At 46.2% G+C, this 27446-nt stretch overlaps 1 protein-coding gene across 6 annotated transcripts in view; it reads right to left on the bottom strand.

The window, feature by feature from the left end:
* SLC23A2 (solute carrier family 23 member 2) overlaps positions 1-27446 on the bottom strand; it is a 138305-nt gene that overhangs the window by 29552 nt on the left and 81307 nt on the right. For all 6 annotated transcript variants that reach the window (XR_004274143.1, XM_032295491.1, XM_032295492.1 and 3 more), the window contains 5 exons: positions 19830-19946; positions 16919-17076; positions 3486-3574; positions 2416-2486; positions 1299-1480 (listed from right to left, as the gene is read on the bottom strand). Coding sequence is in view for 5 of the 6 variants with exons in the window: in XM_032295491.1 (XP_032151382.1) it covers positions 1299-1480; positions 2416-2486; positions 3486-3574; positions 16919-17076; positions 19830-19946 (617 nt within the window). In the remaining variant the exon portion in view is untranslated. The remainder of the gene's footprint in view (positions 1-1298; positions 1481-2415; positions 2487-3485; positions 3575-16918; positions 17077-19829; positions 19947-27446) is intronic.

The following is a 27446-nucleotide window of genomic DNA, read 5'->3' as shown; positions in this document are numbered from 1 at the left end:
GGGTATTCATGTTCTTCATGCTCATGTATGAGGTATGCCTCCTTTCAACCTTGTTTGAAGAAAAAAACTTGATATTTTCACACACCTTAATTTGTAATGTGTAGATAACAATTCTGCTATGGTTCACTTTGTAATGTATAGATAACAATTCTGCTATGGTTCACTTTATTTGTACATCATGTTCTAATATACAGAACAGGATTGAGTGTGATGGGTTCCAGTTAATTTCTAACACTTGGGTTTTGAAACCCACCTTGGCCACTTAACTTACTGTGACTCTGGGCAATAACATTACATCATGGTGCTCAGTGTCCTCTGCTGTTCAATGGGGTAACAGTAGGATGTACCTTCTCTGATACTATATTAAAAGTGTTTTTTTTAAATTTTTTATTTTATTTTTTCTATACAAGTGTTATATAAAGGATTGATGCATAGTAAAAGATCAATAAATACCACCTGTTATTAAATAATTGCAGAACATTTCACAAAACAAAACAAATGAAAAATCCTCTCATATGTGATGACTTATTTTGTTTTAGGAATTTTACTGGCTGGTTAAATTCCAGTGTAATGGAAGCATATACCTGCATATGATCAATTCTTACACATGCTCTGTAGACACACAGAGAATGTGGAATCTGTGTTAGACAGAGTTCTGCGGCTCTAATCATCAGTGATATTATCAAATTCCCATATGTCTTCATTAACACAAAGTGTTAACTTTACTTAAAGGGCAAGGGGCATCTTTGATGGATGTGATTTCTATACGAAAGGACAGGCACTGACTAGCAGGACCCTGGCAGAAACCATGTCCCTCACCCACCCACCGCCAGGAGTGCAGAGCCCGGTGTGGCCTGGGTAGAAGAGTCACATCATCAATGCCAACAGATCTTTCCTACGACTTCTCTGGAAATACTCTAGACCACTGCCAATCTGGAAGCATTTTTGAGTCTCATGATATAAAAATTTGGCTTCTCAGTATGTCGATTCATGTGCATGAGACTTGGCAAGACCTCAAAAGTCAAGAACAAATGGCGCCACCACCTTACCAAAGCTTAAAACCTTACAACCCACCGTCTTCATATTGCTGCTAAGTCTGTCTTTGTAATACCCCGACTGCATGTCAATTTCCAACCTCTGGGTCAAAAACCCTTTGACTGTTCCCTAGCATGAGGCAAATAAATTTGAAACTGTCAGACCATTCTTATTATTGCAAAACATGATCTCCTGAAGTCTGTGTGAATGTTCCTAAAGGCTGCTCCCACAGTGATGGGACGAGGGGAGATGTTTCCACTTACAGCATGGCAATGCCCCAGTGCTTCCCGGCTCTCTCCCCCGCTGCTTGGAAACCAGAGAGGCCGATGAGGGCCACCGTGGGTGTAATGGTCAAGGGCCCGATGTACTTCAGTAGAGCCCCAGGCAGGCCTAGGAGGCCAATGACTACTTCTATCAGTGAGGACATGATGATGGCCCCCTGGATCTGCAACAAGAGATGGCACAGACACAAGAATGAGCTGCTCGTACATTGCACACTCAGAATGTCACCCGCAACCACAACTGATAATTCTGCAAGGCAACAAGTTATTATATCACCTAACTGGGGAGACATAGCTGGAAAATTCCCCAGGACCTGACAAGAAACTTCAGTGGGCGCTAACTGGGGCCTGCATTCCTGATACAGGTGTATTACAGAAATGGGCCCTGGACACAAAGCCCACGTGCCTTTTCCACTGCTAAATGATGCAGGCAAAAATTTATAATTCCCATTGAAGAAACACAACATTTTAAGACCAGCCTTAGAAGAACACTGCAGCACAAAGTTTCTCAGCTTTAAAGAATGAGCAACTCCCAGGACATCAACAAGACAGTATTATTGACAAAAATTCTAAAGGGATGTTTTCAGTGTGCAGAATGGCCACATCTGTGCTCATTCTGAACTGATGGTGAATTATCTCACAAGTTTGGGAAAACATTAATACACTGTCAGCTGTACTTCCTGTCTGCTTCTGTTCAATTGCACTTTGACAGACAAGTATCTTTCGTTCTTTCAACGAACACAGGCAAACACTGAGGCCAGAGTGAACAATTCTATCTGTCGATGATGAGCCTCTGTAGCTCCATCCAGTCAGTGAGCCATGAACCTCAGCTAGCTGTGCTGGCGGGTGTGAGTGGCCAGGTCTGTGGGTGTCCAGGAGGGAGAAAACCATTCCTTCTCGTTGCCCAAAGCATTTCCATATTGCTTTATTTTAGAGTGTTGCTTAACTACATTTACTTTAACAAGAGAAATAAACATTATCAGTAATTGAAAAAGAAAAGAAGCACTCAGTAAAAGCAACTGCGATTTCTTGGGTAAACGAACAGTGAAGCTGAGAAGAAACATGAAGACGCCAAAAGCAGAGAATGCTTGTCTTTTACCTCTCGGATCCGGGGATACCAGATGTGTTCTGTGTGCAACAGCTCTGCTGTTCCATTGGCAACTGAAACATCTTGAAAACAAAAACAAAGTTTTTCTTGGAGTGAAACTGACGTCTCATATGGCATATTCATTTTACCCTTTAAGCAGAATCTTCTCCCTGTTTTTATTATATTTATGTCAATCCCATCCCTAAAATTCAACCTCCAACAGGACAGCTTATCTTATTGAAAGGTGGATCCTCAAACGTTAATTTAACCAAATGAATTCATCGACTGAGAGCTCCCCAAATTGTCAAAAGCTAACTGAAGTGGTGATACACATTACTAGCACCAGCCTCACACAAAAAAAAACAACCTTTGCACACACCTCATTGAAATTGCCCGACAGCAAGGTTGCTGGACTGAGGTCTGAAAAACTTAGATAAAACAGAGGGTCTTTTCCAGTTTCCAGATCAAATCAATGGTCACAAAGTAACCCCTAGGAGCAAGGAAGGAAATGAAGGCTGGAAAACTTTGCTCCTAGAAGGTCAAAATGTAATTGTATTTTTGAGAGGACAGGTCTGACTCTGATTTTCTCAAATGCCCTATCTTTTCCTGACCTTATCAGGTTCCTTAAGGATCTTTGCAATCACTAAGGAAGGGGAATGAAAGTCATTTGCAGCAAACCACAGTAGCCAGATCCTTAAAAAGCAAAGATGTTTCAGAGAAGGGATGCTGACGCAGCAAAGAAGGTGATTACTGGTGGGTCATAATATCCACTGAAAGAGAGAGGCAGAAAAATAGCACAAATATTTTTCTATTCCGTTCCCCTGTTTGTCAATTTCATTAACATAGAGAAATGAGATCAATTCTGATCTTTTCTTGCTCTAGGGTTAGGGATGAACAAGTGGATAGAAAGAGAGAGACAGACACGATCCACAGATTGGAGCATTCTAAGCTGTTTGTGGGTTTGTGTGCTTTGTCCCTAATTCCAGAAAGAATTTAGCGCTGCTGAGGGCAGCATGTCCAGGCCTCCCTTTACACCTGCTTTAAAGGACCCCAATGACATATGTGGAAATAACTGCAGTTACCTGTGGTGTTACATTTCCATTTATCTAAAGACAGGATGGCTCGAGCAGGGGCCAAAAATGCAAAAGCACTGGCCTGAAACAGGGGTAACCTAAAAGAAACGAGACCAAAACCATGATCACGGCATCGGGAACTACCGAAGTAGTTCACTATTTGACAGCTTAACAGTCTTTTCCATAGACATACAGCACATGAGTAAATGCAGGCACACCTAGAAGAAAAAGCCCCAGTCTGCAAAGGTCTCCTGTGCCATGCAGCCACAGCCAGTGACTTCCTCATCCTCCCCATTGCCACTCTCCTCCCACCCAGGCAGCTCCAGGGTGGGCCCCGTGGTCAGTGCCAACACCCCAACACTGGTCCCTGCCATCACCACCTTTCCTCTTGCAGGTGGGGGGGCTGCAGGCATTTGGGCTTCCCTCTTTCCTACTGAGCTTATAAAGCTTTTAAACATTCAATGTATTTCTGCTTTTTTACCTCCCTCCTCTTCCCTTTAAATTCTTATCGGTTATCATAGGAAAAAAAATCCTTCTGTTGTTTCATTTTGTGAATCAAAACCTGCCCTAATCACAGATCAAAGACAACACAATAGCAGATATAATAAATATTCTGCTTAATCATAAAAATACTTAAAGGTATTCTAACATATTTTAAAGGGTCGAGAAAACTTGCAGAAATCTCCGTTAAATTTGCTGCCCACATCCTTAAACGAAATGCAGAGATCCTCAAATGATATGATTTGATTATATTTTAGATATTTTCAAATTGACTTCATGAAGCCTTTAGCTATTCAAAAAGACCATTTTTTAATGGAAATGTACAGCATTTTAGCTAAGTCACATTAAAGTGGCTTTATGGGTTAGCATGAAAACTTAATCACTATTTTTCATATAATTTTGATGGTAAAACATTAAACTGGCTCCTCCTGTTTTCAGAGCTGGGAAATCTCACACATCCAAATCCTGAAATGCCCCAGGAAGCCTGGTCAGTAGCCTTGCCAGTGAGACAGGGACCCAGCATCCCTCCCTTTGAGCTGTCTGGCAGCAAGTCCTACCCACAGTGAAACAGGAGCTGGACTGAGAAATCGAACTGGCTCTGGCTAAAGGACAAGCAGCCTCGAGGCAAGTCCAGAACCCAGCACACACCATTCTGAGCCAGTGAGCTCAAGACTTCCTTGTTACAGATGCTCTCCTGGCTGTTTAGTCATGCAATGACATCAACCCAGAGTAGGCAGGGTGCTGGCTTTAAGGCACATAGGCAGGCTACACTGTACACACCAGATGCATTGCTGATGGCCACTCCCATGGGCATGCCCTTCAACAACCATCCAGTTATAATTACCTGCCATAGGGGCCCAGAGGATAGCAGAAGTGAAGGTCACCTGAAGTGAGAATGTACGTCAAGGGGAAAACACTGACTTCTAAGCATTCCGTAAGCACAAATTTTCAGGACTGTACTGAAAGGACAGCATGTAATTAGGGATGGAAGGAATGGTCCAAATGCCACCTGGTTTACTACGGTTTCAGATTTTAAGCAATGCATCCTAAGGCAATGGAATACGAATAGTGAACTGCGTTTAGAGATTTTATCCTTAGGAATGGCCATCACACATCACACTACATTGGTAAGTCACTGGAAATGGCAAAAGGAAAGACTGGATCTGGCTTCTACTCCTCAGTTGGACCTCAGTCTGAACCTGACCTTAGCATCTGAACTGGGCACCTTTCAGGGTGAGCATCTGATGGCTTAACTAGCACTAAAAGTCACAAGAGCGCTGCTGCAAAGACACTCGCGTATTTGCATGCTGCTGGGACCTTGGGTTCCTCTGAAACAGGCGACGACAAAAAACGTCTCCTGAGATGATCTTGAAAGGGCTGCTCATGCCAGCATTATGTGTTCCCATCTAGCCAGGCAATGCCACCTGACACAAGCTGTTAAGACGCCAGTACTAAGTGTGGACTCTGTCACTGGCTTGACTGAAACATTCTTAGGGACAGTTGCAACAAGAGCATTTGAACACATTAAACAAATGAGAGCTTCCGTAGATCACAATTAACAAAACCAACTTTGTTTTTAAGAAAACAGCTGCAGTTGAAAAAATGGCTTTTTCAGGTGCTTGCCCAGTGTGATGCTGGTCAATTCTCAGCTCTTCTCTCTGCACCTACAACACGGCTCCTGTTGCACTCATGTGACCACGTAAACATCAGGCACTCAGGTGGGTCTCCCCAGGCCAAGAAGACTGCCTGCTCTTTTATTTTGTACTAATGAGTGGAAAGGAAATACAGTGAACTGTGCTTTTCTTTACACCAAGCGCTGCCAAACCAGCCACTGGGCCAGATCTGGGATCTGGTTTTTGTAAGTAACGTTGTACTGTAACAAAGGACAGCCATTTATTTACTCATGGTCTACGGCTGCTTTCACGCTACCACAGTAGAGCTCAGCAGGATATTTACACAAAGCACAGGATATTTACTGTTGGCCTTTTACAAAGCAAGTTTTTCTGATCTGTCTACAGGGAAAATATATCTTAAATATGTGAAGAGGCAGTGGATGTCTGCAGCTGCAAACTCTCACAGTTAACAGTGGTCACTAGTATTAGTTTAAAAAAACAAAATCCTGAGCAGACCAGCAACTTTGTCATGAGGAGATCCCATGTCGTGCTCCTGCCTCAGGACGGCAGAAGAACCTAAGCAACCTCCACAAGTCCTTACTTTATTCAAAACCCTGCTAGAGGACCCCTATGTCCAGCTTGATACCCAGGTAACCTGAACCCTGCCTCTAGCCTGGTTTCTCTCACCAGCTTCTTCATACGAGCTCAGCTTTAATTTGTCATTTAAAGCACAGAGAAAAATATCACCTCCTCCAATAAATATTCCAGGATCTCCTTTGAATCTGTAATGTGTTTCCCTATAACCTGGGACATTTTGTCAAGATTTCTGCAAGTCACCTCCCAAGTTACCAGGATGCTGCTTCAGGATTCTCTGGGAGCGCTGGTTAAATGTGGAGATTTCTGCATCTCATCCTGGTGAGCCAGATTCAGGGGTGGGTGGCACCAAATCTGCATTTTCAACAATGAGACTGAAAACCCCTGTGCCAGGTAAAGGGATTTATCATTTTGTCACCTGATAAACATTCTTGGGTATCTGCTTAACGTCGGCACAATTATAGACAGACAGACGATGGAAAACACACCCTGAGCCCTTCTGTTTTTGCTGCGTGAAGAAGACACTAATTATGGTCACATATGAGGGGCAGTGATGTGACGGTGTGAAATGCCGTGAAGCTCTGCAGGTGCAGTCACTTGAGTGGGTCTTAAAGCATGAGAAGTGCTTTGCCACGTGTGTGAGGGTTATGGATATTGAGGGCAGAGAGAGGAAAGGCGCAAAACAAGAGCCACAGGACAGACCCAGGAACCCTCAGAGGACCGCAGATTCTCCACCTGGGCAAAAGCACAGGGAGCTCATGTGGTGAAGGTCAGTGGGGACCGATTGACAAACGCCCCCTGCATTCTTCCTGCAGCAAGAGGAACACGAGTGAAGGGCCTGCCCTGAAAGGACGACTGGAGGCAAACTGGGAGGGGTGACCTTAACCCAGAAGCTATTCTCAGTCTGGAAGGAACCAAGCCACAGAGGACATCTCAACAGGCTGTGGCATGTCTGTGCATTGTCTTTGCTATTTTTTTTTCTTTTCTACGTCTTTGCTTTTTAACTCCTTTTGGCATCGGCTCACATGACGAGCCAACCTGAATCAGGTCTCCACATGCACCCAGCCTCTAGCTGCTCCGTTCCTCAGGCTGCTGCTGTCTGTGCTGGTTGGTGCACTCCCCACGAGCTGTCCTGCCCATCACAATCTTGAGGTGGTGGTCCCTCAATAGGCTTCACCCACCATCTTTACCCACCAAGTATCCCCAGCACCAATGAATACTTAATAAATTGAAGGAGCTATTTACAAATATTCTCAGAAAGGAATTCTATTAAACTAAAAATAAGAGGTTAAGCCTTTCTGATGAGTTGATTTTGACTGCAAATTTGGAAGAGAGATATGATTAGATTAAAATCATTCAGAGTTGGGGGCGAAATGTGCATGGGTTTTCATGATTCACCCAGATATGCCTCCAGATGCTGGGGGGCTTGCAGTCCTCCTCTGCTGCCATCAGAGAAAGTTTAAAAGCTGATGAATGGTTTCTATGGGAAGCACCATGAAGGTACAAGCTGTATCTGCCCAGAACTAAACTTAATGAAAATGAATAAAACAAAAACAAAATTCACCAACACAGACCATATATACTCTGTGCCTGGCTTCCTTAATCTACCAAGACAACAACCAAAGTTGGTACAAAACCTTGCATTGTCAAATGAACATTGACTTGAGATGTAAAACTGCAGTAAAAAATTTTGAAAAAATAATCCCTAAGTGATGTAACAGGTTTGGCTTTGAGGAGCTATAGGTTCATTACTGAATCTACCACTAGGAGTGTGTGTACCAAGTACTTTTAAAGAAAAGCAAGGCCAGACGCAGTGGCTCATGCCTGTAATCTCAGCACTTTGGGAGGCTGCGGGGGTGGATCATGTGAGGTCAGGAGTTCGAGACCAGCCTGGCCAACATGGTGAAACCCCGTCTCTACTAAAAATACAAAAATTAGCCGGGCATGGTGGTGGGTGCCTATATCCCAGCTACTTGGTAGGCTGAGGCAGGAGAATCGCTTGAACCCAGAAGGCGGAGGTTGCAGTGAGTTGAGATCATGCCACTACACTTCATCCTGGGCAACACAGCGAGACTCCATCCCTGCCCCCCCCCCCCAAAAAAAAAGAAAAAAGAAAAAGAAAAAGAAAAGAAAGACATAATGTGTCAAAGAAAACGTTTTCTTAATTAATAACATGTTCTATCATTTACTGTATCTATCCATTCATCCATTCATCCATCCACTGATCTGTTGAACTGTTGGAAAGTAGCCTGTACTCTCTCTGTAGATCGTGGTGATGGTGATGTGATTGTGTGAGCTTATACCATGTGTACGGTATAAGCTCAACTGACTACACAGCTTAAGGCTGAATTCTACTGCATGTCTATTGTCCCTCAATAGAGGGGACATTTAAAAAAACTATGTCTATCAATCTATCAAGTGTTTTGGGCAGCGGAGGCAGGGAGACGATAACATATTCCTTAAGACACCATAGTCATGCCAAATGTTGAAAAAACTCCCCAAATTTAAAACAGGAAAAAAGCTTCCGTCCTTATTTGGTACTATTCACTCCTGTGTAGGGCTGCTTTTGCCAGGGCAGTCACCTGCCTAAAACGAAAGAATTGGGGTTAGGGGAGGGAATGGGAGGGTGGGGAGGAGCAGAAGGCCATGAGGAGGAGGAGGATGAGCAATTCAGAGCACAGGGAAATATGTTTGGGGCAAGTGGGACCTGACAGTCGAAGAAGAAAAGTTTTAGAGAACTAAATTCATTAAACTTATAAGCAACAAGAGGACTCAGTGGGACTCCCAGGCCCCTGAAACATCACAAATACCAGCAAACATAGAAAGGGTGTAGTAACTGAAGGGAGACCATCCAGAAAAGCTAGAATTTCAGGAACAAAATCGAGTAGACTCACCCCAGAGAACAAGCTCGGCTCAGGCAAGAGGGACTCAGGCTTCAGGAGGGGCTGGATCAAACGTCCTTACAGCTTTCTGACAGCCTCTGCCACAGACTCCAGGGTCAGTGGACCCACCCTGACTGGGGACACTGGCAGTGTGGCTGACCCGAGCCCTGCTGCACTCATCAGGTCCGCGTTGCTCCACGAGGCTGCCCAGCCGTTGCTCACTGCACAACTGCTGTACTACCTGCCTCCTTCCCTCCCAGGGAGCTCACTAAGATAAAGAGTCAGCCAGTGAGAGTGGACAGGTACCAGGCATCATCTCACTTGATGCTGACAACCTTTCTTTTGAGACAGGGTATCGCTCTGTCACCCAGGCTGGAGTGGAGTGGCGCAAATCATGGCTCACTGTAGCCTTGACCTGGCCTCAAGTAATCTTCCCACCTCAGCCTCCCGAGTAGCTGGGACAGGTGTGCACCACCACACCTGGCTAATTTTTTTTGACGTTTTTGTAGAGACAAGGTCTCCTTATGTTGCCCAGGCTGGTCTTGAACTTCTAGGTTCAAGCCATCTCCCACCTCGGCCTCCCAAAGTGCTGGGATTGCAGGCATAAGCCATGACACCCGGCTCACTAACAATCTTATTGTCAGTTTACCATTGAGGAAACAGGGCTTGGAGAGACCTCTTTGGAAAGAGCTTGTCCAAAGTCACACGACTATTGAATAATGCAAAGGGAACCCAGCTGCCTTTGAATTCAAGGACTCCAGTGCAGCTGGCAGGGGGGAACAGAGCAGAGACTCTCAGTCAAGGTCATTGCCTCTGCATTCTCACTGGTCTCCCTTATCTCAGCTCACTGCAATCTCCGCCTCCCACATCCAAGAGATTCTCCTGCCTCAGCCTCCTGAGTAGCTGGGATATTTAGGCACCCACCAGCATGCCCAGTATTTTCTGTATTTTTAGTAGAGATGGGGTTTCACATGTTGGCCAGGCTGGTCTCCAACTCCTGACCTCAGGTGATCCACCCCCCTCGGCCTCCCAAAGTGTTGGGATTACAGGTGTGAGCCACCATGCCTGGCCTGGATTCCCACATTAATGTACAATAATTCTTTTTTAGTTAAATGGGTGGTAAATTTTTTTTTATTTGGGCCCCAAACCCTATAGCTTGCTATTATGTGCCTGCTTGACATGACAGAATCCAAAGGATTTGACATCTCCTACATGGTAATTTTGGCAAAAATGTTTACCCTAAATCAATCACGCCTCCAGCCCCATCTTCTGGTTGACAACAAATGAGAGGGATTGTGGGACAAATCAAACAATGCGACAGGGACACGATCAGACAAAATCAGACCATGGGACACTCATGAGACATCAGTTCTGGAAGTTTTTAAAAAAGATGATGATGTGGGGAAGAAAAGGTGCAGACAGCAAAGAGACCCAACAAACAAAGGCACCACATGAAGGTTACTGGTTTAGGGAGGGAGTAACTGTGAAAGGTATTTTAGGGACAACTGAAAAGTTAAATATGAACTGCATATGAGATGATGTGACGGAATGATTGTTAATGTCCTTGGGTGTGATAAATGATCTCTTGTGATGCGTAAGAGACACCGTCATTGCTCATTGCTAGGAGAGTATATAGGGGTGAGCCATGATGCTCTCTGCAACTTTACTTCTTTTTTGTTTGTTTGTTTTAAGACAGGCTCTCACACTGTCTTCCAGGCTGGAATGCAGTGGGGTGATCACAGCTCAGTGAAGCCTCAAGCTCCTGGGCTCGAGAGATACTTCTACCTCAGCCTCCCGAGTAGCTGGGACCACAGGTGCACATCACCACACCTAGCTAATTATTTTTATTATTTGTTGAGATAAGGTCTCACTATGTTGTCCAGGCTGGTCTCAAACTCCTGGGCTCAAGCAATCCTCCTGCCTCAGCCTCCCAAAGTGCTGGGATTACAGCCCTGAACCGCCTTGCCCAGCCTACAACTTTGCTTTCAAGTGGCTCAAAAATTTTAAAAATTACACTTGTATCCCAATGCAAATACATATAAAGAGAAGTGGGGAGAGGGGGTCCAAGCCTCACCCGCTCCAATCTAATCACTGCATCCCTCCATGCTTCTAAGTTTTATAAACAGTCATGAGTTCAAAGTCCTCAGATGTAAGACCTTAAAGTCTCCTGGAGCCACTCCTTGTAGTCAGTGAACACATATCATGAACAACGTTCCAATAGGACCCCAGGAACCTGACAGGATAGAAGACAGAGGAACTCTCTCTCTTTAGAGCAGACAATCTGTTTAGAGACCAGGTTCCTAAACCAGCTACAATGATGCTTTTGGCCAAACGCTACCTTTTCTCAGCACATCAATGTGCTGTGTGCTTACAGCAGGCCTGAGTGTGGCCAGGAGGGGCTCCTCTGAGAGGGGACATCCTTCCTACCTTTCATTTTGCTGGAGAGGTCATAGTGCTGCCTCTAAGAGGGGCCTGGATTGAAAGGCTGGGGGTGGCCCCTTAAACACTGTAAGGCTCTCCTGCCAGCCTGTGGGAGAGACAGTGTTGGGACAGTGGGGCAGGGTCTCGGAGGACCCTAGAGACACCAAGGGTTGGGGTGGGAACTCTGGGAAGCTTGGAGGTGCCACGAAAGAATGACAGCTGCAGGCTGCAGCACCTCAACAACCCTGCCCTGATTTCTCTGGATTTTAAAGGCTTTGTACTATTACCAAGAACAAGGGTTAGCTGGAATTGACATCACAGACCAACCAGAATGAGAACTGTTGAAACCTCGCTCAGGGGAACTTGGTAATGAAGACCTCCGTGAAGCAAAGCTCAAGGGATCAAGGTCAAAGGAGAGGAGGGAGAAGGAAAAGGCAGGGAGGGAGAGGGAAGTAGCACCCATGAGGAACTGCCTTTCCCCGAACAAAGGCTTGGAAAGAACCAAAGCCTCCTAAATCCATGACAACTAGGGCTAAAACCCACAACCTTCAATGCAAAAAGACAACAGCCCCTGGAGGAAAAGAAATCATTTTGATGCCGGGAGAGATGTGCAGCGAAGGAAGGGCCTGCAGCCTGCCAACCCAGACATGCTTCATGTGGCCTTGGCCAGTCAGCCTTGGGAAACGTGCCCCATGCTGTGACATCCTAGAGTGGGCCTTCTGTGCTTGAATGAGGTCTGCAAAGACACACATCTGTTTCACCTTCATGGGTTGCCATCAACTCTGGTCCTTTTTATAGAATGAAACAGGTTTCCAGGATAGCATTCCACTCAGATCAAGAGCCCATGTGAAACGAGGAGGGATGACCTGACCATAGCACTTTGTTTCTTCCTGTACTCGAGACGCTTCTGCAGAATAGGGGGCCCACCCCTCAAGGGCACAGGCCATAATTTCTCCTCAGGCTCCCTTCACCCTCAACATCCAGCAAGAGGCAGTCAAACACGCTAAGCAGATACGGAACTGAAACACAACAGGGGAACTACCTTGCAGCTGGAGAAGTCTGAGACTGTGCCTTAAAAACCACGAAAGCTGGACATGAGAAACTTTTCCTTCTGCTGCTCTAAGCCTAAGAAAATGAGTGGTGAGCTGCTCAGAAAACAAAAACAACCCAAAAAAGCCTACAGAGGCCATCTGCCACCCTTCCGGCGGGGTGCTGCTGGGAGTCAGGCCTGCACCCTCAGCTGCGCCTGCCTTTCCTTCCACCTTGCTCCCCACTCACAGCCTCTACCCCAACTGCTCTATCTATTTATTCCATCCTTTTTGGAGCAGAAAATAAACACAGAAGTCTAAAAGAAATGATAATTCACAGCCTATGGTGGATCTATCTAAGCAACTAGCAAAAGTAAAAGTCTAAAATATGAGCTCATATTTTCATTTGCAAAAACTCCCAAAAAGTATTCCAGGAAAAATAATAATCTACAAAAACACAATAAGTTCATTAAAACAAAAGCTATATCATTCCCAGGACATCTTAGGAAGAAGCATCCTTTGATTTTCACAAAGGAAACAGGGCTGGAGGGGTCACTTTTCCATAATGCCACATGCTATAAATATCTCTCTAACCTCAGAAGTGTAGATTCTGATGCCCAAGGGGTTAGAATTCCATAAAAGTATCCCAAAACCTGACTTTTGTGAGCACTGGCCATGCGCCCAGCGCTGGCAGCATTGATCCTGGTGAGCACCCTTAGAACAGTGCTGTCCTGAGTAAGATGTGAGAGTCCAATTACCCGAGGGGACCTCACCCTCCTGAGGTCTGGCTGCCAACTTTGCTCTGCTGGATGGGAACAGGGCGTATGCTCATGGAGTAGCTGGCCACTTTGGGGATTTCTGCTCTTCTCTCACTAAACCCATAGAAAACCTGAGGCAAGGGTGTGAGAGGTGGTGCAGCTGATGAGGTAGCCCGGCCTCTTCTGGCCCAGTGCAAAGATGGGAAGAGGAAGGGTGGAGGAGTCTGAGTCCCAACAGGTAGGGATGGAGGATGGAGAGACGTGGGGGACGAGAGGAGAGGAGACACACGAACATGGGGTGCAGGAAACATGCCCCCAGATGGTGACTGGCCAGTCAGGGAGGGAAACAGCAGCTTGTTACATTGCCTCAGCGCCCCTTCACTGCCTCAGACACGCAGCCCCCCACATACCAGGCCCCCAAGTGCACCCAGGACCTACACAGAAGATCTGCAGAGTCTGAGGCCCTGCAGAGCAGGGGCCCCCACCTGAGCCCCTGCTCACTGCCCAACTGCTGGTCAGAGAGGAAGCAAGGGGTGCAGGTAGCACACAGCACTGCAGGCTAAGAAGATTCACAGCAAGAACCCCCCACCCCCCAGCCTGGAGGGCCCGGCCGCCCGTGAGGTGCTGGTGGGGGTGCTCCCCTCCCCCATCCCAAAGGCTCTCTCTAAGCCGCTTAGCTAGAAAGATTTTTTTTTTCCATGTCTTTTTCACATGTAAAATACATTCAGAAACATTCCTCATCAGGACACACGAAGCACATTCCACTCCGTGCTGCTTCTCTTTCCAGCTAAGGATTCAAATCAGGAAGGGACTTCCAGAATGAGGAAGAGTAAGACTGGGGGATGAGTTCAGTCCCAGCAGTCTCCGTCCTATCCCACACCCCTGAGACTTGCCTGGGCCCATGTCACCTTTCTCACGGATGCCACTGATCCCCTAGGAAGGTCCTCACCCCCTATGCTTAGTAACCAAGTAACATCCTTCATGGCACAGCCCCAGAGACGGTGTCCCCTGCTAATGAAGCCACTGAAGTTCCCCTGTGTCTACTGATAAGGCACAAGTCCTGGCCTCTGTGTGCATGGTCAGGGAGATCATGCCAGGCTGTGACCTCCTGCCTTTGCTCCTGCCCCTGCTGGGATGTAAGCTGTTCCCTCAGCCCTCCTGGCCAGAGCCCTTGGGGCCTACAGGGCCTGTCTCAGATATCACCTCCTCCAGGACTCCCACCATGTCCCCTGGAGGATGCGTTGCATCTCCCTGATGGTGCTGCCCTTCGTGCTATGGGTCATGTACTTCAATGTCACCGCTGCTCTCCACTACGGCCAGGCCCCAGTCACCCACACCTGCTAAACAGACCAGTCACTGAATATCTGCAGGGCTGAGCCAGTACTCTTCCTCTTTGCCCAGGTTAAGAGCACGGGTACTACTCATATCCCAACAATCACAGAAAACCCCTACCTACCACAAGCCCAATGCCCCACCAAAGCCCCCAACACACCCTCGGCTGCCCAGCAGCACACAGTTGCTGATGTGATTAGTCAGCACCATCTGATTTATGACTAAGCAAATGGCCACACTGTGGGGAGGATGGAAGCAGGGGTGGGTGGGGCTGTCATTCCTTGCACAGCCAAAGGTCATGGGGGACTCACTCTGACTCCTCACAAACATGGCAAGTAAGGCTGCTTTCACCCAGCCTCATGGGCACGGGGCACACAGAAACACACCCTCCTCCAGGCCACAGCTCTGCATTTTGGGTCCCTGAGCCATCCCAGTAGGGTGTCAAATCCCTCTCCTGTTCTTACTCCACTCAAATTTCTCCCCAGGCCAGCAGGGAGGTGAACCACGCTGACCTGGGTTGTTCCATTTAGGTCTTGTGCCCCAACAGTGGGCAAGATCATACCCTCCATGACCAAAAGTATTTACCCCAAGTGCCCCCAGGCCTTCCTTTCTGTGTCCCATTAGGCAACTGTGCCCATTAGGCTCAGCTGCTGGCAAGGCCTGGCCTCCTTGGCGTAAGCTGGGGCAGAGCTGCACATGGTGCATACTTTACTGCAATAAAGACGGCTTTCATTCCCTATTCAGGTCAAACCACAATGCTCAACGAAAAACACTGACCAAATTCACAGGGGGATGGTGCTTACAAATCCACAGATAAGTCAGCTGTTTAGAAAAAGAATGTTTCTCCAGAGAACAGCACTCCACGGGCAAAATAAGGGTCCCGAGTCAGCCAACAAAAGCTTTGCCGTGCACTCTGGACTTGAAGTACAGAGTCCTGAATGCTGTACCCAAAGAATGACAGGGTGCCAGCCAGGTTAAGCCCTCCTTGGAAGGCCCAGACCACATCTCTTTCCCCTAGTCGGTCAGTGATACCCCTGCCCTACCCTCTGGGGGGCTTGAAGAGACCCTCATCCCTTTGGCCCAGCTTGGTGGTTGTGGGCAGGGTAGCATGGGCTCGGATCTGGGAACCTTAAGAGCTCACTACCCTCCAAGGCTCCCCTATCCCTCTGCTGTGTAAAAGCAACCCTGCGGTCCCAAAGGATTCTCACTTATCAGAATGCAGTCCCTGACTTTAGCCCACACCCACCTTCCCCCACAGGCAGGGCCAGACCTTACCTAGCCTGTCTTTGAGGGAGCAAGAATCAGAGCTGGCAGTGAACTCAGGAAAGTCCTGCCAGAGCAGGCTTCACCCCCTGAACAGTGCCCTGGAGTAAAGTAAGAGGCTGCACCGTGAAGAGGGTAGAAGAGCAGGAAAGGAGAGGAAAAGGCAAGCTTGCAGGAGGAGGGAGGAAGGTAGGAAAGGACGTTTCTTCTCCTTCCTTTGCCAGCTTCACATCCATTTAAGCTGGTAGCTGGAGATGCAAAAATGAACAAGCCCAAGCCCTGGCATCAAGGAGGAAGCACCATGAGGAGAAAGGCATAGAAACAAAAAGGACAAACTGGAATAAAGGCCACACTGGAAGGATGAACACAGGTGGGAATTCAGAGAACAACGAAGGGCTCCACAGAGTCCGGAGGGCAGGACAAGCTGGGCCTGGAGGATGAGCTGGTGTGTGCCAGGCGGGTGGGGAGAAGACGCACAGGAGGGTAGACAGCAGGCCCTCAGGAGTGAGGCCAGGAAAGGCAGGAGGCAGGGCTCAGAGGCATGGCTGGAAATGGAGGTGGGGCAGAGAGCAAGGACAAGCCTAAAAGCTAGGTGCAGCCTGGTGTATAAAAAGGGAGGAGAGCTGCAGTATGGCTCACCCTGAGGAGGGTGTGGAAGTAGAAAGATGGCACTGAGTATGGGGCACAAAGTGGGTCCAAGAGCAGTGCCCTGGAGGCAGGGAAGCCAGTGGGGAGCCTAGTGGGACACTCTGGTCTGAACTCAAGGAATGGGGGCACAGAGGGGTGCTGGGGAGCGAGCATGACTTGCCAAGGGGGCAGGGGGAGGAGAGTGAGGCTGAGTTTCCAACTTGGACAACTGGGTAGGGGAAGGTGGTGGTGGTGCCATTCACCAAGAGAGGGAGCGACTGGGAGGAGTACTGCGGGGTGGGGACCAACGGACACTAGGACACTCCCTCGCCTCCATTCAGTCCTTGCAAACAGCCCTAGGCAAATGGCATGGCTCAACGCCTTCGGGGGCTTTGGCATCCCCCATTAGTACCCCAATCTCACCTGCATCCAAATGTTGTCTGCAGCAAAGTCGTGATTCCCACGCAGAAGAAAATGGTCCCGATGAGCTGACTGGTGGCCCACTGGTCGTACCCCACACACATGGCATCAGCCAGCAGGAAGGGCACTGCGATTGTGCCACTGAAGCAGGTCAGGTAGTGCTGCAGGCAGGAGGAGAGTCACAGGAGAAACAGTAAACCGTTCCTTGTTTATTCTGGATTTCATCCTGACTCTGCTCTCTTGTTGTTTAAAAATAGCCCACATAAAGAATCTCCTTGGTGTTTTAGATGTATATTCTTGTATACTAAGCCATATTTTTTCCCCTCTTTTTCAGCATTTCTCCTTGTTTGTTGCTGAGACAGAGTTTCACTCCCATTGCCCTGGATGGAGTACAATGGCACGGGCACGATCTTGGCTCACTGCGACCTCTGCCACCCGAGCTCCAGCAATTCTGCCTCAAGTAGTTGAGATTACAGGCGCGTGCCTTCATGCCTGGCTAATTTTTGTATTTTTTGTAGCGATAGGGTTTCACCGTGTTGGCCAGGCTGGTGTCAAACACCTGGGCTCAAGGAATCTGCCTAACTCTCCCTCCCAAAGCGCTGGGATTACAGGCATGAGCCACCGCGTCCAGCTGCATTTCTCCTTTTTATTACATTTTCTTGCCTTATTACTCACTGTCATTATTACTTATTACTTGGATGAATCCATGCCTCACAAAGGACAACAGTCAATACGAGCACTGGTGATAGTTTACTCATGTAATTCTTATTGGAAATATTTGGGGTTTTTCCCCAAAATGCTTTTCTGGCATAAATTGCTAAAACCATAAGACCTTTCTCCTCTAATTTGTTATCATGAATTGTGATGCGCTGAACTACTCTGGCATGCTTGAAACAAACCCTAGTTAGTCATGTTGTATTTTTCTTCTGGGATTTGATTTGCTAATATTTTATACAGAATTTTGCATCTACATTCCTAAGTTAATTAGTCTACTTCCTTAAAAAAGTTCTTTCATGTGTGGGGATTAAAGTTACATAAGCTTCATAAGTTACATACGCATGGGGGGTTTTCTGTTTTTATCTGTGAGCTGGCATTGTTTCTGCAAACAAAGAACTCATCTGTTCCAGTCAGGGTAGGGTTAAGGGAACATGGTAGCTGTGGGAATCTTCCAGAAAGAACCCCATCCCACTTTCCTTTGGGACCCCCTCTGCCACACCTGTAGCCCCGGTAGGATTGTCCCAGCACTCACCACTCACTTCCCTCCCTTCCCCCGTTGATCAGTTCCATTTCTGTTCTGCAAATTTCCTACTTTTCTTCCAGCAGCTTCCCATTTCTGTCCACATTTGCCAAACATGCCACATGTAGCCCATGAAGCCCAACTGTGTAGGAGTTTCCTGAGGTGAAATATTCCTGTTCAGGATGTCTCAGGGCTGCTCCCAAGTTTATGTACCCTGAATGGTCAGGAAGGACATGACGCAGGCGGGGTTTCCCACTCCTGTCTGACCAGGGAAGACTGCTAGAAACATCTATAAGATAAACATTCCAAAAAGTGTGTTTCCTGAATCTGGTTCAGAATGCTTGGCCCAAGGTAGATTATTTGCCAAGGCCACTCAGCTCCTTTGGCTCTGACTGCTCCCCTACTCAACAGACACCTGCCAGTCCAGGTTACCACGTGCTTTGACACCTGAAAGAGGGTGAGGGAAGGGCAGGGCAACTGGAAACTCGACCAAAGCACCCAACTGTTGGCAGGCACAACCCTGCCCCAGGGTAAATAAACATCTCTGGACCATGAGATGGATTTTCTCAGCAGCTGAGATGCCTTAGGTTGAACAGATCACACAAACTTGAGAAAGGAAAAATGGTAAGTCATACCTCAGAACAGAGTCCAAGTTAAAACCAAAGCAAATACAGGCCTGGGGTATGCATCTAAGAAAAGACCCTCCCCACATTGTCCTGTTTCTCCAAAACATCCCACGTTAATCCTATAAAAGGGAACAGGGTGCTGAAGACAGAGGAGGGAAGTACCAAAGACGCTGAAGGCCTCCATCAGCTATGTTACCACCCACCTTGTCCCTCAGCCCGCCTGCCCTCCCCTCCCCTCCCCTCCCACTGGAAACTGCAGCAGATGATGCTGCCACTACCATGGCAAGTTTCCCTTAAGAAATAAGACTGAAACCTACCATTTAGGTCCTGGCCAACATGGCACTTCTCAGGGCAACTTGTGTTTCATGGCAGAGGGTACCATGATTTTGGGTGGGTTAACTAGGCCAGGGATAGAGATGAAAATTCATTTCTCTTTTTCTCTACTCTTTAACTTTTCTCCTTCCTCTATTCTTCCTATAAGTCTATCTCCTTTCCCTTCCTTTATGTCACTGCTCGCTTGTCCGCTTAACATCTTCCTTCTTTCTTTTTCCCTGGTAATCCACTCTATCTGTTCTTTTCTTTCTCCTTGCTATGATGTCAACAATTCCCATTCAACACTTTTTTATTTTCGAGACAGGGTCTCATTCTGTCAACCAGGGTGAAGTAGAGTGGTGCAACCACAGCTCACTGCAACCTCAACCTCCAGGGCTCAAGTGATCCTCCTGCCTCAGCCTCTTCAGTAGCTGGGACTATGGGCACACACCACCACATATGGCTAATTTTTGTATTTTTTGTAGAGGTGGACTTTTGCCATGTTACCCAGGCTAGTCTTGAGCTCTGAGGTTCAAGTGATCTGCCCATCTCAGCCTCCAAAACTGCTAGGATTACAGGCATGAGCCACCATGCCCAGCCCCTACTCATCACCCTTAAAAGAGGAATTTATAAAAGTCTTCAATAAATAAAAATCAAAGTTGAATTTTTAAAAAAATTCCAGATGGTAGACAATGCAAACACCTGCTGGTGGTTACACATCCTACAGGAACCATCTTACCTGCAACCCCAGAAATATACACAGGTACCAGGGAGGAACATCTTCTATGGTATAAATCATGTCCGATCGCTGAGGATCCAGACTGCCAGTGCTATCCAGGGTCTCGGCGAGAGAGCTCTGTGAGCGAGAGGGGGAGAAGGAAGAACTCATTAAACGTGAAGACCAATGTTAGCTCAGCCATGTACAGGCCCTTGTTACAGATAAACAGCTTTATCAAGTGGCTGTTTTCCTACAATTTTGAGCCTTGGCTATCTTTGAAGCAAGGCCCAAGTACACTCACTCTCTGGGATGGTCAATCCTCAGAATTCGGGGAGTCGGTGTCCTTTGGCAACAGCTCATCCCTGAGAGCACTGAGCTTGCTGAGAGCTTCTCCCCAGGCCTGGGGATCTTCCTGCATGGACAGACATGCTCCCAGGTTGAGACCACAAAATGATACCTTGCCACAAGCAGTTCTTGAGTGAGACCCGAAACCTTAAAATATGCTAACTACTTTCAAATAGACAGCACACTGATCTGCCCCTCCGAGCCCACTTTATCCCTGCAAGTAAAAAGGATCTTGGTACTTTAAAGTTCTACACCCTCCTATCCAAACACCATTACTCAGATAATGTCAGGTGAAAAAAGCAAAATTCCGAAGTATATAAACATGGTGATTTGAAATCTATTTAAAAAACAAAACATTAAAAATGTATTGATCATTTAGGTGACAGGTTTTTTTTTCTTCTTTTTCCCCTAGTACTGGTAAAAAAAGGAAAATTAACATTAGTTTGGCATGCTTTTTAAGCCAGAATCATCACAAAGACCAGTCACTTTAGGTTAGAGTCCAGCCTCTTCCAGTCACCCCCAGCATCAGTTCTGAACTCATGCAGCATCTGAGCCAAACAGAAAACTCAAGGTAGCCCTGAGTTCCCCAAGAGAGCCTCAAAACTACTCTGGTTTCAAAAATCACACAAATAATCTTTTCTTGGAATTTCTACAAAAATCATTTCTTAGAATCCAAGATGTGCATCCCATTCTTTAAAATCTTTTTTTTTTTGAGACGGAGTTTCACTCATGTTACCCAGGCTGGAGTGCAATGGCGCGATCTTGGCTCACTGCATCCTCCGCCTCCTGGGTTCAGGCAATTCTCCTGCCTCAGCCTCCTGAGTAGCTGGGATTACAGGCACGCACCACCATGCCCAGCTAATTTTTTTTGTATTCTTTTAGTAGAGACGGGGTTTCACCATGTTGACCAGGATGGTCTCGATCTCTTGACCTCGTGATTCACCCGCCTCGGCCTCCCAAAGTGCTGAAATTACAGGCTTGAGCCACCGCGCCCAGCCTTTTAAAATCTTTTATAACCTAGCAAACAAAATGCTTAACAGGAAACAAAATGGAAAGATATCCCCCAAAAAGACGAAGGTGATGGCATTCTGACATTGATGGTATCTAGCCCAATAAGTGCGCTCTGGTCTGATGTATTTGGCCCACGGAAAAATGCTGATTCCATGTGTTCCACATGGAGGTGAAAGGGGTTGGGGGCCCAATACCTTAAATGAAAGAAGGGACACAGTTCACCCTCACCTTCCATAGCCAGAAGGTAAATGTCTGATGGAAACTGCCATCTGATCTAATCCAAATGTAACTTAATATGACCTTTTGGGTAAAACTTTCTCTTCTGTCCTAACAAGGGATACTGGCAAATTTGCATTGTTGAATTCATTACAATGGATTATGGATGTCTTTAAAAACTTGTTGGAAAAAAATGGTAGAAAAAGTATATATGTGTGTGAGAGGTGTGGCATGTAGTGATGTACAATAAAGGTTAACTCAGCAGGTCTGGGCTGCCCAGTCCTGCACATTTCAAAGAAAGTGATGACTCTTGCCTGGCACATGGGGATAACCTGAGCTCTTGAGATTTCTGCCTCTCAAACATGTCTTTTTAGGCCTAGTGCAGTGACTCACACCTGTGGTCCCAGCACTCTACGATGCTAAGGTGTGAGGATCACTTGAAGCCAGAGTTCAAGAACAGCCTGGGCAACACAGTGAGGCCCCTTCTCTAGTGTTTGTGCGTGTGCATGCGTGTGTGTGCATGCGTGTGTGTGTGTGTGTGTGTGTGTGTGTGTATTTTTATTTTATTTTATTTAACCTGAAATTTGGCAACAAACCCTGGACACCAAGGCTTGGGTGAGCGTCCCTGGTTGAATGAGTGTTATCACACATCATTGCTGGGAAAACTGAACCCCGCCTGGATGACTCCACTGAGAGAGGATGGCTGCAAGATTGCACCTGGTGTCTCCCAGACCCTGCCTATGTGTCTTTCCATTGCTGATTTTAATCTGTATCCTTCCTCTGTTTAAAAAACAAAACAACAATAACAACAACAAAAATGCTTAACTGTGAGTAAAACAGCTTGTTGAATTCTCCAAGTCTTTCTAGTTAATCACAGAACCTGATTTGGGAACTCCTGAACTGAAGTCACCATTTTGCTAACATGATAGAATTATGGACATGGGGCTCACTAGACAAACATCAGCTCAACAGCACCACATTAGCTACAGCCACAGAGGCAGGAGTGCTGCTGCTCACAAGGTAACATGGACAAAGTATTTCATCACAAAGAGAAATGTCTGAAGACAGAATACATAACACTAGCATAGACTAATACAACCTGTTACACAATAATATAAGCAACTTTTCTCTAACAATTCCAAAACCACTAGTTTTAATTATAAGGCAGATGAAAAGATTTTTTGGCTTGGCATGTTGGCTCACATCTGTAACCTCAGCACTTTGGGAGGCCGAGGCAGGTAGATCACCTGAGGTCAGGAGTTCAAGACTAGCCTGACCAATATGCTGAAACCCTGTCTCCACTAAAAATAAAAAAAATTAGCTGGGTGTGGGTGGTGGGTGCCTATAATCTCAGCTATTCTGGAGGCTGAGGCAGGAGAATTGCTTGAACCCAGGAGGTGGGGGCTGTAGTGAGCCGAGATCGCACCACTGCTCTCCAGCCTGGGCAACAGAGCGAGACTCTGTCACACACACAAAAAGAGACAAGACTTTTTGCATCTGTCCTTTTCCAGGCAGAGGTTAAGATGTACACACAGGCACGTGTATGATGCACATGCACACACACAAACTTTTGTTAGTAATGAGGGTAACCCTACAACTCAGAAACAAAACTAGTGTAAAGCTCCACAGCTATATGAAAACGATAGAGGAGGGGGCTATGGTCAAGGGGATCAGACAACGCTGTGAGGCAGACGTGGTGCAGCCCTGCCTGATGACAGAAGAACTGGTCTGGCCCTTGTGCACGCTGCGCGCTGTGGTGTCACACTCAGTGATCACCGTGATCACCATGAGCTATTTTAAATATTGCAAAAACAAAAACCTCTAACAAGGTTTCCGTAAAAGACGACTACATGAATAATTATGTCACTTTAAAAAGACTTTCCATCTTATTCCATGGTCTGAAATAAACTATTCTTTTTTTTTTTTTTTTTAAATAATCTAAAGAACAAAAAATTACCCATGCTCCAAAGAACAGAGTGAACTCCGAATGCTGTTCTCTGCCTGGAACCTTCCTAACATTTTTAATAACCTTTGCTATCTCCTCTGCAGTTATTTATCTAGTCTAGCAAATCTGGAGTCGATTGTAGTCTCTTTCTCTAGGAAATCATTTCCTCTAGGGCAGAGTCAGCACATATTTTTTATAAAGAGCTGTGTGGTAAATACTTCAAGCTTTGGGAGCCACATGGTCCTGTCGCTGTAGCACGAATGCAGCGTTGGGCGATACATATGTAAATAAAGAAATGTGGCTGTGTCCCAGCAAAACTACTGACAAGAACAAGTATTAAGCCAAATTTGGCCTGCCAAGCCCTGTTTAGCATTTCAAACTGATTATCATATAGTAGTATGTAATATACTCTTGTACATTTCTTCTCCTTTTACTATACTAATGTATATTTGTACTTTCTAATTTTTTTCTTAATCAGGGACACCAAAGATTGGGTAGGCTGCTTTAGCTAAGAAGTTTGAGACAATCCTGGGCAACAGATCGAGACCCTGTCTCAAAAAAACAAACAAAAGTTAGCTGGGTGTGGTGGCATACATGCGTGGTCAGCCACTCAGGAGTCTGAGGTGGGATCATCGCTTGAGCCTGAGAGGTTGAGGCTGCAGAGAGCTGTCATCATGCCACTGCACTCTAGCCTAGGCAACAGAGATCTTGTCTCAAAAAAAAATAACAAAACAGGATAGAAGCTCACGTCTCTAATCCCAGGACTTGGGGAGGCTGTGGCATGCCAATCACTTGAGGTCAGCCTGGCCAACATGACGAAACCCCACAACCCCATCTCTACTAAAAATACACAAATTAGCTACATGTAGTGGCGTAGGCCTGTAGCCCCAACTACTCCGGAGGCTGAGGCAGGAGAATCGCTTGAACTGAGGAGGTGGAGGCTGCAGTAAGCCAAGATCTCACCACTGCACTCCAGCCTGGGCAACAGAGTGAGACTTTGTCTCAAAAACAAAAAACAAAACCAAAAAACAACCCCAAACAATCAATTTCCTTATTCTTTTCAATAAGCCAGCTTTTGAGTTCTAGTTAAACATGGTAGATTGACCACATGTGTCATTTCTTCCAAGTCCTAAAAACGCAGAAGGAATAAATACGATACAAATCTACAAGGACAAAGCAAAGAGGAGAAGAAAATGAGATTAACATTTTTTTTTTAACATTGAACGTGTTTGGCTGATTTGTGACCAATGTGGGAGAGGGAAGGAATGCACAAGCTGGGTGATCATAGAAGGATGCTGTGAAGAGGTGAGCTGGCTCACCAGCAGGACCCCAGGGAGAGCTATGCTTGGATGCACTAAACAGCGTAGTGATGGGGAGAGGACACATCTTAACTCTGCAAACTGGTCAGACTGCATGTTAACTACTGCTATCCTCCTCCTTCAAGACACAAAAATGTATGGCTTAAAGAACATAAACTGCAAAGCCCTCAGACTGAGGAATACCACACAGCGATCAAGGAAAACATCAACAGCAGGATACTCATCTTCTTCCAGAATGCCAAAAACCAGGTCACAGAAGCCAGACTTATACCCACAGGAGACCACACAATTCCTTTCTAGAGAAAGCTGATCAGCCCAAAGGCAAGACAGTGACATCTATAGATCCCACAGAGACAACACAGCTTTCCACCTGGTCATTCTAGGGCAGGCCCACAATTAGATAAACTTCATCACACACAAAGACCTCACAATCCTATCTTTCATTGCCTCATGTCCTGGTGGCTCATGGTGTGATCCCAGCACTTTGGGAGGCCAAAGCGAGCAGATTACCTGAAGCCAGACGTTCCAGGCCAGCCTGGCCAACATGGCAAAACCCCGTCTCTACCAAAAATAGAAAAATTAGTCGGGTATGGTGGTGCATGCCTGTGATCCCAGCTATTCAGGAGGCTAAGGCTGAGGTATGAGAATTGCTTGAATCTGGGAGACACAGTTTGCAGTGAGCTGAGATTGCCCCATTTCATTCCAGCCTGGACGACAGAGCAAGGCTGTCTCAAAAAATAAAATAAAAATGTACTGAAGTTACATAAGAGAATGTCTTTGTTTTAAGGAAATACACATGCAGTATTTAGGGATAAAGGGGCATTATGTCTGTAAGATTCGAACAGCTCAGAAATAATAATATGCCTACAAGAATGATTAAGAAAATACAGTAAAATGTTAATATCTGCGGCATCTGTGTGTCTGTACCTATGAGTGGTACACATACACCCAGAAAGTAATATGGAATATACGAACAGGTTGAATATCCCTTATTTGAAAATGCTTGGAACCCAAAATGTTTTGGATTTCAGATTTTTGGGGATTTTGGAATACTTACTGGCTGAGCATCCCAATCCCAAAACCCAAATCCAAAATGCTCCAATGAGCAAGCATTTCCTTTGAGCATCGTGTCAGTACTCAAAAAGTTTCAGGTATTGGAACACTGCAGATTTTAAATCTCAGCTTTAGGATGATTACTCTGCATCAGATTGGCAGCCGCAGGTTAAATAGAATATATAAAGAATGGAGGGGGCACATTTTCAACTTTCTTATTACATTTTTTGGACTATCTACTATTAGACAAGCATGTTAAAGTGAATGCCATTTTTTTTTTTTAGGAACAGCTGGTCCTTTATCAAAAGATGGCTTAAAAAGAACCCCTAAGGATCAAAAGTCAGAAAACGTCTTTTATGTTTTGTTTTGAGACAGTCTCACTCTGTCACCCAGGCTGGAGTGCAGTGGCACCATCTTGGCTCACTGCAACCTCCACTTCCTGGATTCAAGTGATTCTTTTGCCTCAGCCTCCCAAGTAGCCAGGATCACAGGCATGTGCCATCAAGCCCGGCTAATTTTGTGTGTGTGTATGTGTGTGTATTTTTAGTAGAGACAGGGTTTCACCATGTTGCTCAAGCTCATCTCGAACTCCTGAGCTCAGGCAATCTGCTCACCTTGGCCTCCCAAAGTGCTGGCATTGCAGGCGTGAGCCACCCACCTGGCCCAAGTCAGAAAACGTCTCTAACTCAAAAAAAAGATCTCAAAGTTCTGAAGACAGTTTATTTTATCTTGTATTTAATATGAAAATTGCAACTATGCATTTGAAACAACAGGCAGCAAAAGGCCCAGCGGCACACAGGGCAGCACGTCAAGCGGAGGCTTGTTAATAACCACCTTACATGCCACTCCGATCACACTGTGGCAATCCCTGCTACCTGAGAGCCTTTTGGCGGGGTGTGGTAGGTTCACATCTGTAATCCCAGCACTTTGGGAGGCCAAGGTGGGCAGATCACCGGAGGTTGGGAGTTTGAGGCCAGCCTGGCCAACATGGAGAAACCCCCTCTCTACTAAAAACACAAGAAAATTAGCCAGTTATTATGGCATGTGCCTGTGGTCCCAGCTACTCAGGAGACTGAGGTAGGAGAATCACTTGAACCAGAAAGGCAGAGATTGCAGTGAGCCAAAATTGGGCCACTACACTTTAGCCTGGGTAACATAGTGAAACACTATCTCAGGAAAAAAAAAAAAAAGGCAGCCAACTGAGAGTCTAGCCCAAGGACTAGCACTTTATTTTATTTTTTTTTTCAGACAGTCTCACTCTGTCACACAGGTTGGAGGGCAGTGGTGCCATTTTAGCTCACTACAACCTCCACCTCCTAGATTCAAGCAATTCTCCTGCCTCAGCCTCCCGAGTAGCTGCAACCACAGGCATGCGATACCACTCCCGGCTAATTTTTGTATTTTTAGTAAAGACAGGGTTTCACCATGTCAGCCAGGCTGGTCTTGAGCTCCTGACCTCAAGTGATCCACCCATCTCAGCCTTCCAAAATGCTGTGATTGCAGGCATGAGCCCACACCCAGCCCAACTAGCACTATTTAATGTGGCAGCTTTTTTCCTTGTCCTCCTCATTTCATAAAGTAAGAAAAATGGCGAGGAAAATATGAAGATACTGTACCCCATTTCATTGGTATTCAAGAAAATGCAAATGTATCAATGTTTAGACAATGAAAAAATGTTCGCCCAAACAGGAAAATACACATCTAGCATAAATGTGCTAGAGACATTTTTTCCTACAACTAGATCCTTCC

Source organism: Sapajus apella, unplaced genomic scaffold (assembly GCF_009761245.1).
Source record: "Sapajus apella isolate SASKATOON/1434 unplaced genomic scaffold, GSC_monkey_1.0 scaffold33, whole genome shotgun sequence".
NCBI classification, from domain to species: domain Eukaryota; kingdom Metazoa; phylum Chordata; class Mammalia; order Primates; family Cebidae; genus Sapajus; species Sapajus apella.
The sequence above is the reverse complement of the archived record's forward strand: the minus strand, read 5'-3'. Positions and strand labels throughout refer to the sequence as shown.